Source organism: Solea senegalensis, linkage group LG9 (assembly GCF_019176455.1).
Source record: "Solea senegalensis isolate Sse05_10M linkage group LG9, IFAPA_SoseM_1, whole genome shotgun sequence".
Taxonomy (NCBI): Eukaryota; Metazoa; Chordata; class Actinopteri; order Pleuronectiformes; family Soleidae; genus Solea; species Solea senegalensis.
Window position 1 is genome coordinate 15,849,569 of NC_058029.1, and position 16,448 is coordinate 15,866,016.

Here is a 16,448-nt window from a genome sequence, read left to right on the forward strand (position 1 = left end):
GGATGTGTGTGCAAAGTGTTTCATCTGAAGCATGTTGTTCCTCGCGAGGAGCTTCGACACTTCTACTCTAACTGCAGAAAAATAACTCCTTCATTTTCTGGTCAATAAAGTCTTAAAGAATGGAAACAATAAAATTGTGCGGACGGCCATGAAGATACGACCCCTGATTATGTTTCTGTGAACTGATTCCCTTTGAATGAGACAAACATACAGGATCTTGTTAATTTAATTTAATAGCCCAAGGTGCACCTTGAGAGCACTGAGATACCTGTAATGCTGCGCCATCCTCATCACCTAACGAGGGGAGTGAGGTCAAAAGAGGTTAATGTTGTTTGCCCTCAGTGTAAATAAAGGCCCTGTGTATGACAAAGCATGACTGTAAATGTGTATGCATATTACACATAAGAGATACTGTAGATGCAGTCCAAGTGGGAGAACTGGCAGTTACACTTAGACGTAGTGAAAGGTGAAATAATAAAACGAAATTGTAACATGTCATGTGCTTGAAATCTTAAAGAATGTGTGTGCGCGTGTGTGCACACGAACAAGCACGCAATTATGCAAAAGTGCGACTTACATCAACCAAATTATAGGAAGACTTAACACACACTGGTACATGCTCATTATCCCGAGATGAGTCACTTTGCAAATTGCAGAGCAGCCAAATGTCCCAGGTGTACTCGGTTGACCCTCCTACTTTCCCTTTCTTCATCACACACGCGCAAACACACAAACACGGGCGCACCAAAAACAAAAAAAAAAAGGATGCACAAATTTCAGTTGCAGATGTGAGGTGTACTCTGCACCACTGTTGCCATCAAAGACTTGGTAAGTATAATCAAATTAATCTGTAATGCAAGAACCAGCTAATGAAGTTACTTTCTCCCATTGCCCCAGGCTTGGAAATTATGTCTCTGTCAGAGGCCTTTTAACCTCCACATTCACACATGTCTCCCCCACCACAGCCGCCGGAAACACACACCTGCACACAACTGCTTAATGAGTGCCTGGGGAGGCCTGAAGACACAGACACACACACACACACACGCACACACACACATCACACACACACACACACACACACACACACACACACACACACTCAAAGACAAGTCTGCTTTGAGCCCGCGCTCACCCTGCCTCGAATACTAAACCAGAGACACTAAGCATACTGTAACTCAATGAGAAGCTCCAAGACTGAGAGGACAAGGGCAAAGAAGGGAAGGTGGTGCATGCAGTGGAGCAGTGAAATGAGAGAATTTAAGTAGAGAAAATCCCCGACACACAGATTGATCTGACAGAGACAGCGCTGAGAAAAGTCGTTCTTGTTCTATTAATGACAAGAACCAAAAGGGCAACGGTAATTGTTTGCTTTGCATGTCAGAAAACAGGGTGAAGTGGACGATTTTTCTTTGGCAGTCATCACAATTCCCTGTGGACTAAAGAGACTCAAGCCATTTACAGGATATTTATAGCCATCATTTATCATGCAGCATGAGCACAATTACAAGTAAGTTACCGGTTAGATTTGGAAGCAAAGTTGCAAACATATATTCAAATCAAGCATAATTGTTGTCCTATGTTAAAGCAAAGTCATCAAGAAGTCACAAATCTTGAACTTAAACTCCCCATCGCCTTCAAAGTTGGCAGATTTAAAAATGCTCCTGAAGAAAACAGGTTGTGTGGAATCAGATAAAGAAATTGAGAATGAGTCACACTTTCTTCTGGTCTGTCGTCATTATGGTGAATCAAGGTCAGCTTTACTGAGTGAAATGTCTTTTCAAAATGTTTTTTCCTATGCCTATAAAAGTGTCTTCAAGGTCAGAGTCAAGGCATTTTTAATTAAATTAATCTGATGCAAGACATGACGGGGGGAAAAACAGTGTACAATGCATGACAACAAGGAAACATGCTGGGAGGAAAACAGCAGCTGACGACAAATGTGAGAAAGCAGATGCTTTCCATGTTTGTCTCCGAGTGATTCAGACTCAACACTTTCCGCAGCTGCTTCACAAGAAAAGTCTTCAGGAAAAACAAGCAGATGGCGACTGGTTACTGTGAAGCACCTGCATCATGTAGAGTTGGATCGATTTTCTGTTTTGCTGGTCTGGTCCGGTGTCAAAGCTGTTACCTGTTGCCTGCTGTTTTATGCAAAACAGCCCAACCAACATTTGTCATTATGACAGGTTCTGGCAGAATGAAAGCAACCTGAGTCGACAGTATCGTGCCGCTAAATCCAACTTGTATTGCATTAGAAATAAGCTAAGTTATAATGTGTAAACATTATATGATGTGTCTACATAAACTGATTAACTGATGAGACTTGCATCATTTACTGCTTCTGCTAGGGAGCGGGGATGATGATGATGGGAAAATTGGGGATACCAGTCTATTTTAATTTCTTGGCAAAATTTTAAACTAGTTTAGAAATATTACACCAGCCTAGCGATGGGCTGACACGATACTTTGACTTTTATGTCAAAACAACTGGATCACATATCGGAAAAAGGAAGAAAAAAAAATCCAATATGGTCCAAAATCCTAAATTTCACATAAATGCTTGACCGAGAACGAACCGCAAACATGTTGGCTGTTTATTTCTTCTTAACATAAGCAGAATATCAGTTATACAGTTGGAACATTATGTTTTGGAAATGCCCGGTTTGGGCTGGATAGTAAATACATCAGCACAAATGTACTGTTAACAGCTTGGTAGTATGAAAGATGTAAAACTGGGAAATACTTTAGGCTGTGATATTGCTATGGACACAGTCGGCCGGACCTAAAGAATAAATAGAGATGGAAAAAAAGAGCACAAGATAAAGATTGTGTAATATTGCAGAATATAAATACTGTATTTATAGTCAGGGATATATAAGTGATCACATTAAATGCTGGTTTTAAGTAAAAGACGTTATTTTCAATTGCTTATTAGCTAACTTGTATATGATTGTGCGCATCTAATAAACTCCTTGATTGATTAGAAAGTAATGAAGTCATTGTTAATTATAGTTTAAGCATTTCAAGGTTAAGTTCTCCCTATTTGCTTGCTAATAATAATACATGTTCATGTTTTTCATTACTGAAATCCTACTGATTTATTTTTCAACATTTTAGTTCATCTTCTTTGCAACAGTTCTTCTTTTTGTGTTTTAAAATAAAGTTAGAATTGTTAATTGATTTGTGTCATCTCTAGTGTGTGTTCATTCATTTATCAGCAACATGTGATATGGTGGTGGTGCTGCTGAGCGTGCTAAAATGTTACCAAAATGCTCGGGCTGGCCCTGGATTTCAATGTCAGTCAAGAATCAGTCTTCCAATAATCGAGCACAACATTATTTTGAAACTTTTCATTCCAATAAAACATCCACCGAAATCGACCTTTCAACTACACTACTCCTTTTATTAATTCCAACAAAAATGTATTCAGGTTCAGACACAGACATTTATTGCAGCTAAAGAAAAATATCTTCTTTTTTTCCCAAATCTCTGTGGGAAAAGAAGACAGACAATGCAATCTTAAATCCTTCAGCAGGCGTTTGTGGCGCCGCAGGGACTCACTGGACTGGGATAAATCCTCAGTTCCATGGCTGCAGCACTGAATGAACATGTTTCCCCAGGAGCACATGTGTCTAACCAAGCCAACAGACAACCAGTCAAGCAAGGAACCCACGTCTGAGAGGTAAAACCTAGTTAATTTATCTGCCATAATGACAGCCTGAACCACTATTGTGTCTTCCCAAACCACCAAAGAATCCCAATCAAAAAGTTGTCTTGCTCTTCTACAGACAGAGGGGCTCAAAGGAGCAGACATCCACCTCCTATTCTGGCTCAAAATGTTATTAAGAAGTCAAGTAATGAAGGAGGAGTTTCCCCTCTTTTGCTTTTCCAGTCAGGGGTGAATAAAGCCAACTTAGCCAGACAAACACATTCCTGTCTGCCTCTTGTTCTGGCTGCGCTGCATCGGATGTGACCGAGTTAGCCCTCCACGCTGTGCCGTCCCTCTGATGGGATTAACTCTAAAAGACTGAAGAAAACAATACCATACTCCCTCTCAGTAAGGTCAAAACAGAGCATTGCTGTGTCATGTCATGCATTATATTTCTGCCAAATGTCCACCTGTGGAAATGTTGACTAATAACACAGTGAGATGAAACCAGGATGTTTTTTTTGCAAATATGTGTAATAATATGTGAACCATTTAATGTAACCTTTCTGTGTTGGGTTAGACCTTTTCCCCACATTGTTATTATTCACACTGGCATGGTTCCATATCGTTTTTAAAGGGCAACAAATGGCTTCACTTAAGGAGGTGCTGGAGAGGCTACAAGCATCAGGTTACCTCTGCATTCACATCCCAGCATAAGGATGAGCTAACAAGAAAACCATCTTACTACACATTGTTCCATAGGACAAACACAGGCTATCCATTTCAGTGACCATGTTTCCTGATGTAGAGGAGGGCAAGGACCCGAGAGTATCAGCCTTTTAGTTCTACCTTACAGCTCGTTCACTCGGTTAATGAGAACATTAATTACATTCCACAAAAAGATCTCAAAAACAGCACAAGTGTGTTTGTATTCACAGGAGAGATGAACAATCACGCATGTTTAATTTCAAAGGTGCTGGTGTAAGGCGAATACACACGAACACTGTTAAAATACCTCAGGGAGGTGTACAGCAGAATATTACCATTTTATAATTAGGTTGAGACAAATTATGAAAAGTTTTTGAATGAGTGAGTAAGAAAGGAAGATAAAGCAGGAAGGTGGAGTGAAGCACACTGTGGGTAAACAAAGCTATCTGGAGGAAAGCCTATTAGTGCAAAGCAAGGGATCTGAGCATCAACAGGGTTCCATTGTCAGTTGTCTTACTGTCACATGATACCACTGCTAAGCTGAGTAATACCCATATTAACCACCATTCTCCTAATGCCTTTTTCCTGTCCCCTGTGATCAGTCTACTTCCAACCATAATCCCACTCTAAGCTGATTCTTAATTACCCTGAATGTCCCGGCAGACAAAGGCCGGGCCCGACCTGCTCCGAGGTCTCACACACTGTGTACTCCAGCTACTCTCTAAACACAGCTGCTATATATTCATCATCAGTAGAACATTTCCTGAGCACAGAGTGGATTTTTTTTCCATTACATGACGGAGGAATAAAGCAAACAAAAGCTTCAAAATAATCCACATGATTTACGGAAGTTCAACATGGCTAAAGGAGTTCAGCAAATATTTACATATAATCAGGGGGGAACAATCACCAATCTGGCCCTTAACACCAACTCAAACACACGGAGAGAAAAGGGCTAAATGCTAATTATAAACTTCTGTTGGAGGTTTTGGATTAAGCTCTCTTTGTTTGTGTGGACATTCTTGCATATTTCTGGCTTTGCGCTAATGGGAGACACACACATACACACACGCACACACTGGGCACTGCCTTTTGGCCACAGTAGACTGCAGACATTGACTTTTCTGTGAAAGTTTGCAATGAAAACAACAGTAAAACATTAATATCTCCTCCACTGGGCCTGTGCATGACCCTTGAGGCAACAGATTTACAGAATATCACCTCACAATGGAAAATAACTTCCCTTTTTTTCCCAGTTCACATGATAATCATAGTGTTTTTTGTGGCAGTTTGGCATGGATGACAAGCCAAAACAATGTATACATATGTAAATATATATATATATATATATATATATATATATATATATATATATATATATATATATATATATATATATATATATATATATATATATGTATGTATACATATATACATATATGTTTATATATATGTACACATTTCACTTAACCCAAAAAAATTGCAAATTTGCCCGAATTAGCTTTACAGTCTGCACAACATAAATCAATCACCCTCCAAACCTCGACCCTCATTGTGGATGAGGAGAGTCCTCTAAAAACACAGCAGTGTCCCTTGTCTCTTCAAAAAGACAACATTAAAGGCTCCTCACACTCTCAATCATGTCGAGGCCCACCTCAGTGTTCCCCATGTACCCCTGAGCTCTCCCCATTCCAAGCCTTTTGTAGTCAGGTGAACATCACAGGAACAAAAAAACCAAGCTCTTTCAAACAGTTTGACGAGCTGTCACTCAGGAATGCCGGCCAGTGGAGCAGTAGGTTCCCGCAGGGCGGTGCAGGGTCAAAGTGACCCGAGGAACAGCTCGCCCAGGCTACTGCACCTGGCATTCAAGTCGTGGATTAGACCCCGAGCATGAAAGCACATGTGCGAGGATTATGAGGATGTGAATTGTACCTGTTTCAGAGCAACACAATAATAGCACAGTGATCTGAAGTTAAAGGGCACGTGTTTTCTTGGACAGGAACTCTTTCCCGTTTCTAAACTGGGCAGCAATAAAAAAAAAAAAAAAGATTCAGTTCTTGGCCCGCAGGCAATTATACCACATTGTCAAAAGGAATGAATAATAAGGCACAGTTTTCATTTAATCAGCTGCTAATGAGTGACTTGAATCATAGATACTATATACCACGACCTGAGGGAAATGGTACAGAGTGGAAAGCCCCAAGTTGCATGTCCCTGAAATGTCTTACAACTAAAGTGTAACAGCCCAGGAGGTAAGGGAGTTCTATTTCATCATTATTAGCATTATGAAAAATGTTCTGATAATCCCCTGAGCAACAACTAAAACAGCAGCCTGTCAAAGTGGGGAGGACTGTGATGGGAGGTCAGGTAGAAACGAAAGGAGAGCTTCAAGAGGAAGAAGACAATAATCCGACTGTGACAGGCTGTGTTTGAGAAATCGATAGGTTCTGCTTTTGTTCTTTCTCACTTAAAACCTGCATTGAACAAAGTGTCCAAGACCAGCCGAGTTCCCACACTCTCTTCACTAGCGTCATTTCACAAAATATTATCAGCCCAAACAGCGCTCTGTTGCGGGTGTGCTGCTACGTCACGGCACATTCCCATTTCTGTTTACATTTTTTTTTTTTAAATAACACATTGATGCAAAGTGCCCGTGGTCCCACGTACAATAATAACAGCATGAATTTTTTTCCCAATTGGATCTGTGATGAAAAAGCATGCAACTCTCTGCAGCAGGAAAATGTCAAATAAATGCCACAAAAAACAATAACACCATCCAGGTAAAAACAAGGCCTGTCAACATCACATTATTGATTTAAGACAGAAATCTCTGATATCAGCCTGTTCACAGACCACCAAGTGTCAGCTGTGCTGCCTCTACAGCCATGATCTATAACCCAGTTGTCCCAGTGCCATCACGCAGCAAGTTTATATGACGTTAGGACTAAAATGTGACTTTGGCAGGATACCACTTTTTTGTGTCCGATTCTGATACCGATATCACAAATTCAAGTATCTACCAATACGGATATCAGTCCGACTGTGTAACAAATGTGTAACAAATGTTCTTCACAACTGATTTTATCAGAATTTACATTTTTATCAGTCCAATATCTGATCCAGTGATTTTCACAAGTATCGTCAGATACCAATACTGAGTATCGCATCGGCTCATTCCTACTTTTAAGATACATGAAAACACGTTTGTCCGACTGAAATTGTACAAGACTAACAGACTAACACACCTATATAATGTGTTGTGATGGGAGTCGAGTTACTATTGCATGTACACATCGAGTCGAATTGAAGCTGGCCTACAAATTATGTCCACGCTTTGCCCTGTCAATAATAAAGCAAGCTGGTGCACAGAAGAGGAAGACAACAGCAAGAAAGAGCGTACTAAAATCCATATTACTACGTCTCAGGACAAACGAGGAGACCAAGTTTATGCTCTGCAAGCTCAAACCACCTAATACTATCAAGCTCAAGGGGGGCATCTCACCACCTAGGATAACAGAGGTGGACACATGTCATTAAATAACTCAAATCCCCGCTAGTTCTTGTACACTGTGACAAGGACAGAAGTCTAATTAAACGGCGTAGTCGGCTTAACCGTAGCTCGACTTAACAGTGCATGGAAACACGTGACTGTGGTGCACACAGAGAGAGAGAGGATGCCTTCACTTGGACAGAAAAACAGGGTCGTGCAGTGTACACTAGCAGTAATGTAAATGAGCAGATATGGCCTTTTCTTAAGGGAGCTCCGTTTTAGTTAGATTTCATGCTGTGAAGCTTTCAAATACTATGCTCTTTTAAATCTGCACACTACACATTAACCATGCTCTGTTACCCTTTAATGCTCTTCCATTTCCACTGTCCTAATAAAGTTTATGTGAAAGAGTGTCAGTCTAATAAAGTATGAGATACACCAGGGCGATATGTGGAGACGTTTTCAGGTTCATGCCTGGGTCTCTGTGACTTGCCAGAAGTGGCTGGTCAAACCAGAAATACCACTTTCCCTTAAAGAGCCAGCATCATGGCACAAAGTCAACTGAAGCCTTCATCCAGTACACCGAGACAAAGACAAATGTCCCGAAGACAAGCGTTTTGACTTTCAGTGTCAGCAGTTCAGCCATGACTGGGGGTTCCACAGCTCAACAGCGGGTCCGATTTCTACACCGCAATCCTCACCTGATCCTGAACCCTGACTCCATGACCTGTAACATTTGTTACACACCACATGCATCACAACAGAGGGCCTGAGGAATCTGGCTGTAAATTTGTTGACACAGACGAAAAGGTAAAGACCCGAAACACGGCCAGTGGGCTAAATATAAACTGCTCACAAGGCTTTCTCTCCTCTGGGTAGTGGATAAGGAGCAGCACTCGCAGCATCAGTCTTACAGACCCACTTTCTGCAGTCTGGCGCTCGCTACCTTGGGGGATGAAAACACAGGGACCAAAATGGCTGCAACTCACAGATCTGCTTCTATCTTTCTTTGTTGGATAATTACACATCTGTGTGTGTGTGTGTGTGTGTCCACAATAGAGTGCATCAAGCTCTTTATACCCAGGCTATAAACACTGGCCCATCTGTGTTATATGATACATTTCCGTGTCCATTACTCAAATAAAACATATGCTTTTAAGTGATAATGAGTGTAATAGTCCTGTCATTTTAGGCCAGCACATCAACAGGATATTTTGTAGCTCATGTGTAATACATGCAGCCTCCTTGCTGAAATGAGGCTCACGCTTTCATGTTTCAGTTTGAAGATTTCTACTTTTCACAGTGCACACAACTTCCCCTTGTGCTACAGTCCCAGCTCTGTGTGTGTGATTACATCGCACATGTCCTGGCAGGCAGGCAGGCTGATTCCCTCTACTACATCAAACTCGCAGGGCACAGACAGGATGCCACTTTGATCAGATTTAAGTAAAATGGACTTGCAGGAGTTTGAAAGATCGATACCATATTAATAACACCTGGCTGTGGCAGAAGAAGCCTGCACTCTGACTGTTGCTGCACTGTGAAAATGAAGAGACAGGCCAAGGCAAGCCACTGACTGTAAATCTCTCAGTCTTGGCATCTCTTCCAATGTGCTGGAAGGTGTCACGGTAAACCTGGTGGCAGCTCCAGACCCTGCTAGTGTCAGGGCTGAGACACTCAGCACCGTCAGACCTTCCTGCATGGCAAGACCTCAGTGCCCGTTTTCCTGCTCTTGCAGCCAAAAAGCCCTGATGAAGAAGATCGCTGATTAAGACACATACAGAAATGTAAGAGCAGTGCACACAAACGCTGCACATTCATATACTGTACCTTCATCAGTATGCAAAAACATTCATAGCATATGGCACAGTGTGCAAGTTTTTAATTAAAATAGCAAGCCGTCTATGCATCACTTGCAGAAGAAATGGAATCACATCTGAGAAGCCTGGCCAAAAGCAGCATAAAATGAAATGACGATGAGGAAAAATAGAAAATGCTATGCCAAGGGTTCAGTCAAACAGAACGGGAGCACAATAACACAACAATCATTTGACTTGCGTCCTTCTTAACACTGATGGAAATGTGCACCACTGAACTGTTACCATGCTAATTTCATCACTGAGAGATCATTTGCTTTTTTTGGTTTCCCATTGGTTTTCCCTGTGGAATTATCTTTCAATAAAAAAAGGACCTTGACAGGATAATAACTATCAGGTATAATTATCTCATATCTGCCCAGTTTCCCGCTGAGCGGTTCTCTGTTGACCTGCAGAATCGGCCAGCGAGACTTAACGAGGGAGCACGGGCACATGAATTAAGTCTGTGCTAAATGGCAGAAGAGACACTGGCAGCAGAAACGCTCCTGCATCAAGGAATTAGAGCTATTCTCAAAGGCAAATGACCTGCTCTTTCTCTGCCTCAGAAACATGGCAACTGTACCCTGCTCGCCACCTTTCTGAAGGGCAAACAATCCTCTGCCTCACTACGCCTCAACTCACAGCACCTTAAAGAAAGGCAAATAAAATCTAATAACAGAACAATAACACGTGATAATTAAACACAGAACAGCAAAATGCTTATTGCAGGATTAATTAAGCAGAAAAATCTCAGGATGTGTGTGGGCTGCTGCTTCGTACAAAAAAAAAAGCCCTGCACACTCAGCACAGCACAAACTTAGGTGAGATGCATCATGAAGAAATGAGTAATGAGACCAGACAGAGGATTCAGTAGAATCCCTTGAACACGTGCAGTTGATGGATACGTTTCATCTCTCATTCGTGTAGGGTGAGTAAGTCAATCAGGAGCTGGCTCTCCTCCACATAGCCACACATTACAATGGATCAGTGACAGAAATGGGAAGAGACGGGCTTCAGAACAGGGGATTCCTATCATAAGCACCCTGTTTAATCACCCGCTCACACATGTCGAAGGCAGAATGGCTGACACACACACACCAAGAAAAAGTCCTGCCGTGTTCCTCAGTCAAAAAAAAAACAACATCATGACAATTTATCTGAATAAATCCCTTTGTTATGCTCAGATTCTCCATCTAACCCACGCCCCCCTTTCCTTCCCTTCCAGTCTCCTTCCTCCCCGTTTTCCATCTGCTCTCTGAATTACTGCCTGCAATCCCGCAAAGATGGAAATCAACCAGGTTTTTTTTCAAAAGTCAGATTTTGGGCTCAATTCCTACCGCCCCTCACCTTCTTTGGCTGATGGCATGGGCTACTTCCATTTCATGGCTTTGCCGCAGCTCTGTGGCATAAGCCAACATTTTCTACTCTTCACAGCTTCTTTTTCTTTAGTTTTCACCCCAATTCAATTAGATGTCTGTTAAGCCTGGGACTCACGACCCCGACAGGCGGCTGACGGCAAAGAACAACCACGAAACCGACACTGCCCAAGTATCAAAAAAATGCAGTCACACACATTGGACACAGCCAACAAGCAACTAGCACGTAGGTGAGACAAGGACTGGCAAGGGTCAATGATGGCGCACACATGTGCCCAGCTTTGGATGGTCATCGACTGCTTTACAGTGAACACAACACATCAGCAACAGATTATAAATAATATAACAATCATGACCGTTTACCGTGATAAACCCCTTCAGTCAGTACTATAATCACAACTAAACAGAGTCGATGTAATTCTGTTGGATAACTACATTTCAAATAAGCAATAGTGGTCATTTTAGTCATCTATAATCTGTGTACACTTTTCCGGAGGTTTTCCCGTATGTAATAATGTGTCGGTGCCTGCAAACGTGATCTTTTCCTCAACACATTTAACCCTTTTTTTGGCTTCTCTTAACAATGTTTTAATTTTGATTAATCAAGAGTTTTATTTTCCTGATCAACCACTTGTTCCAACCAAAGCAGATGTCTTTTTTTCTCCTCTTGTCCAAAGTTAGTAGGTTTGTTATGTATTATAAAGACAAGCAACAAACCAACACCAGGAGGTGTTTGGGATTTAGGTTTTAATTTTAACTTAATTTATTACCAAAATACCACTTCAAATATGATTTCTACGCTTATATGTGCTGGAGGTCCCTTATTAGAGCCATCAGTGCTGCTGCTAATGTTTATGTGGTGTAATCTCAAAGCCCTTAAGAATTATTCATCCCATGCCATGCTTAGACAGCCTGGGCTATCTCATCTCAGTCCAAGTCTTATCTGATTCACTGAAGTAAGTGAAACAGATATGCTGACTTAACTTCAGATCAAACTGGGAAATGAGTCTTGAGACAGAGCATAATTACACCACACAGTTGACAGCATTTGCTACTAATAGAGAAAACAGATGGTAAATGAATATCCTATTCTATTCCCAAAAGAGGCATCAAAGAAATGCAGGTATCAAATTGGGCTTAGCATCATGGCAAAAGGGGGGGAAAAACACCCACAGATACAAATAGGAAATGTACTTTCATGTTCTTCTTTATGTCTGAACAAACGTGATGCAAGTGTAAAATGTTCAAAAAAAATTTCCAAATTCACAGTGGTGCAGCAGAGAGCCGTCATATTTCATGGCCTCTAATGATTTCACTTCCCCTGAACTGACAGCCTGCACCGATCACCAAAACAAAAAAGAGACATGGAAAATATAAAAAGAAAAAATCTGACTGCAGAAGAAGAATGATAAGAAACCCCTGTATGTGTACGCAATTCTAACTCAAGGTTAAGGCGTGGTCTTCACCCAGTGGCAGAAATAAAGGTGGTATTAATCAAAGGAGACGCTCCGGGGCTGTTTTTACGCTCCTTAATTTCTCCACCTACAGGACGCAGGCGGGTGGAGAAGCATTAAGAGACTCAGGTCAGGTGGAGCAGCCATGCAGAGCAGAAGCCACAGATACTGGCAACTCTGGCCTAATGGGAAGGTACAGGCACAGATGGCTTGCAAGGCCTGCAACACGACTGAAATAAAACACCGCCACGTAAATCTTTGTTGACAGACACTCTCACGCTGCGGTAGCGAAGCATCACTGATCCATTCAACTCTTTTAATTACCTGTCTGTGATTTAATCCTACAGCCCTTTTCTCTTAATGATGTGCTCTGTTCTGTTTATGTGGGTTTGTTATTCTTTTTTTTATTATTATTCCTGTTGTTGTTTGTAGATTCTCTCAAAACATATAAACAATCATTAGCATGTTTTCCCATTTTTGCATTAGCACGTTAGCACTGCCAAATGTCAAGGCAAATATCCTCTTGATCTCAAAATAATCAAGCTGTTTTCCCCCAATATTTATGTGACAAGCACTGTGTCGCATTGTTATACAGCCTGCAGTGGAAATGTTACCGATATTACCACCTTATTAGCCTGGTTTTATGAGCCACGGGGGGATCATTATGCATATGTGTGTGTGTGTGTGTGTGTGTGAAAGAGAGACAAAGACATTCAAACAGGACCAAGTCATTTCAGCCCTGCAACTATATGTACAAAAACAGCAGTGCACTCAAACTGCACATGGAATTCAGCGAATAAAAGCAGATTTGGGGAAATTAATGCAAATGAATATAAATAGGTCAGTGCAAGATTAATGACACTATTTACTTTTACCTCACTCACATGCTTTCCAGTATTTTCAAATGTGTGTATCTATCCGACTACCATGAAAACCTTAACACAGTGGAAAGTCAGAGTGTGGTTATTTTAGGGAGACAATTTCACCATTTAGATCCTTTTATCAGAAAGACCATGCCACAATCCTCCATGGTTGCTCACATATTTCCTCCACTACTAAACAACCCAGAAAGACCAGAGACAGCTCACCACATCAGGAGACACATCACAGACACTGGATCTCATGCTGAATCTATTACCCACCTCTGATGGTGCATAATGGGTTATTTTTACAACTACTATTACTATTATTATCATTATTATTATTATTATTATTATGAGAATTGTGGCTGGGCCACTAACCCGGACCCAGATAAGCTCTAATCAAAAATAAAAAATCAATCCAAAAAAAGCATCACAAATCCTCATTAAAACACAAACTTCTTCCGAGTCCCTTCAATAGTGCAACCTGACGCCAGTGTGGAGCAGCTCCAGGTTTCTGGATGTCACCACTGACTGGATCAGGCTGTTGGGGTTCAGGTGATTCATGCCCCACGTATTGATTAAACTGCCTAAAACAATGTTGTGCAGTCTAAATTGTCTCAATGAATGAACTAATTCCTAACTTTGAATCACAGTGAAAACACCTTCCAGGCTACCTGGAGCCTTTCACTGTGACAGAACGCAGCAGAGAGGACTGTTGTTTGGGGAAAATGGGAGCGCTTTCCCCTGCGAGCCCCGGTGTAGTCTTCCTAAATTACACATTCATGCTAAAATATTAGAACACTTAGCATAGCTGTTTACAAAGTTATCACATTACTGGTTATTGGTATTGTGGGTTTTTTTTTATTTTACGTTGGGGAAATCAACATCGTCCCGTTAGTAAGTCATTGTGAAGCAGTAGAGGAAGGGAAATGAACGCAGCAACGTGCCGGGGAAAGAGGGCACAAAGTTGACACCTTCACCAGACTCGCTCCGCTTATGCTTTCAGTGGAGTTTCATCCTCGTCTAAAAACTTCCCAGCAGCGTTCAGGAGGTCAAAATGAAGACACGTCTTACCTGTTGGTCCCTCGATGCCATCGGCGTAGATCTGAACAGTCAAAATCAACAGAAAGGCGCAGGTGTTCATGGTGTAGCTGTTGTAGTCCACTTTGAATGTGTCATTTCATTCACTCCGCGAGGTTCGAGCGAGGAAGTCACTGAGCCGAGCTCATCTGTTCCCCCAGTCACTTCTCTCTCTTTCACACACACATACACACAGAGAAGAGTTTCAGAGACACTGAGGGAGACAGAGCAGAGCGACTTCTGCAAACTGACGTCAGGGTAAACAGTTGAGGGGAGAGATTTCTTTCCCAAGCCCACTTTCCTCCCCAACCTCCTCTCATCTGCTGCTGCAACGTAAGAGACGGGCGCCTCCACGTGGCTAAAACCAGTAACGACACTGAGGTGCTCAAAGATCGGCCAAGCGAATCTGTGCGTGTGTGTGTTTGTGTTACCTCTTCAGGACCATTTCTGGCATAAACTCTGACCTTGTCAGGACCTTGTTGAAACCAAAACCTGGTCCTAATGAGGCAGAATCTCATTTCTGAAGAACCGATTAAGTTTAGGGCCAAGATTTGAGTTGTTCTTAGCTGAAGGTTAGGATTAAAAGAACACAAATGACTAAAAGTGGGGATATGTTTTGGTGATAGCTTCTTCAGTGGCTTATTATGTGTTTAAAATGGATTTTTAAGTGAAAATTGTGATTAGAATTCAATTATGGGGTTAAGGTTTGGGGTTGGGATTCATGTCATGCATTCATGTTTGATGATTATAGTGTAGGTCCAGCCTTGGGAGTGCCAGACATGTAATTGTTAAGGTTAGGCAAGGCCTTTGGTAAGAGGTGGTTTTAGGCGTGTGGCCATGGTTAATCTGTCTAAAATTAATTTCATGTCCCGTGTAACAAAAAACAGACATATCTGTGTCGTTGTGCATCTCTGGAGACACAGAAAATGTTGTGTTTCTCTGCCATTTCATCTATTTGGCTTAATTTTAATGAGAGGTATAATTAATCTTTACTGACCTAACAGCTGTCAACATGCACACGCACACATGCACACACACAGGTCCAGGATTATCAGTCTGAAAACAACAGCTACATGTTGAGAACAGCACTAACACACCTTTAACCAGCAGACAGGCTGGTGTTTTTAAAAGAAGCATCTGTAGCTGGTCATGCCTGGTCATATTTAATAAGAAAGAATTTAAATGTAAATATCTATATAATACATAAAGCCATTGTGACTTTGACAATAATGACACAGATAAAGTTTGGCAGGGGTTTTTTTGGCAGGTCATGTTTCCGGTGTAATTTCATTAGGGTGCAGTTAATTGTTGCAAGGTGTCATTTTGTCATATTTGATTAAAGCTCTCCATTGCATTTGTGGTGCATGTTAGAAATTGAACACCTTGCACAAGTGCTGATGTCGCACGCAGCTAAAACTCTGCGTGAGTCGTGATGATGTTAAAACATGACTGAGCTTTGGATCAAGGTTGGATGAAGACATCATAATGCAGGCCAGTCATCATTCATTTCGTTGTTGTTGTGTGTGAAAGTGTAGGTTATATTGAAGGCTAAGGCTTCCAACACGAGTCCACGTCCCAGTCTCTAATGTTGTTAGCGCACAGTGACAGATGAGCCATGGATTGCTCAGCAAATTACTTAATTTGAGCAGAGGAGCACAGCGTATGTCGAGCAAGCACCTGTAATTACGTGTGCTTGATGCATGGCAGCCATTTTGCACCTTCATCTCTGCTGAAGGTGCTGAGCTGCTATAAAGTAATTCATCCACTAAATCTGTTCTATAAATGTGACTGAGGTAACAGGCGTTTACATCAGATGGTAGCTAAAACTGCAGAAAAAAATAATGTTAAAGTTACCATTTCAACAACCTGGCATCAAAAAATAGGAAGCTTGACAAAAAATTAGCACAGCCTCTTTTAAAAATCAAATGCAAATGTATTTATTTCCAATTTCAATTTTTTGTAGTTTCTCATT

At 41.4% G+C, this 16,448-nt stretch overlaps 1 protein-coding gene across 5 annotated transcripts in view; it reads right to left on the minus strand.

The window, feature by feature from the left end:
• Positions 1-14,713, minus strand: part of ptprub (protein tyrosine phosphatase receptor type Ub) — a 153,196-nt gene extending 138,483 nt beyond the window's left edge. For 4 of the 5 annotated variants that reach the window (XM_044033420.1, XM_044033419.1, XM_044033418.1 and 1 more), the window contains exon 1: positions 14,471-14,712. In XM_044033420.1, coding sequence (XP_043889355.1) covers positions 14,471-14,540 — 70 coding nt within the window. In that variant the 5' untranslated portion in view covers positions 14,541-14,712. Of the gene's footprint in view, positions 1-14,470 lie in introns of all 5 variants that reach the window. The other variant, XM_044033417.1, reaches the window with a different exon arrangement.
• Between the last annotated feature and the right edge of the window lie 1,735 nt (positions 14,714-16,448).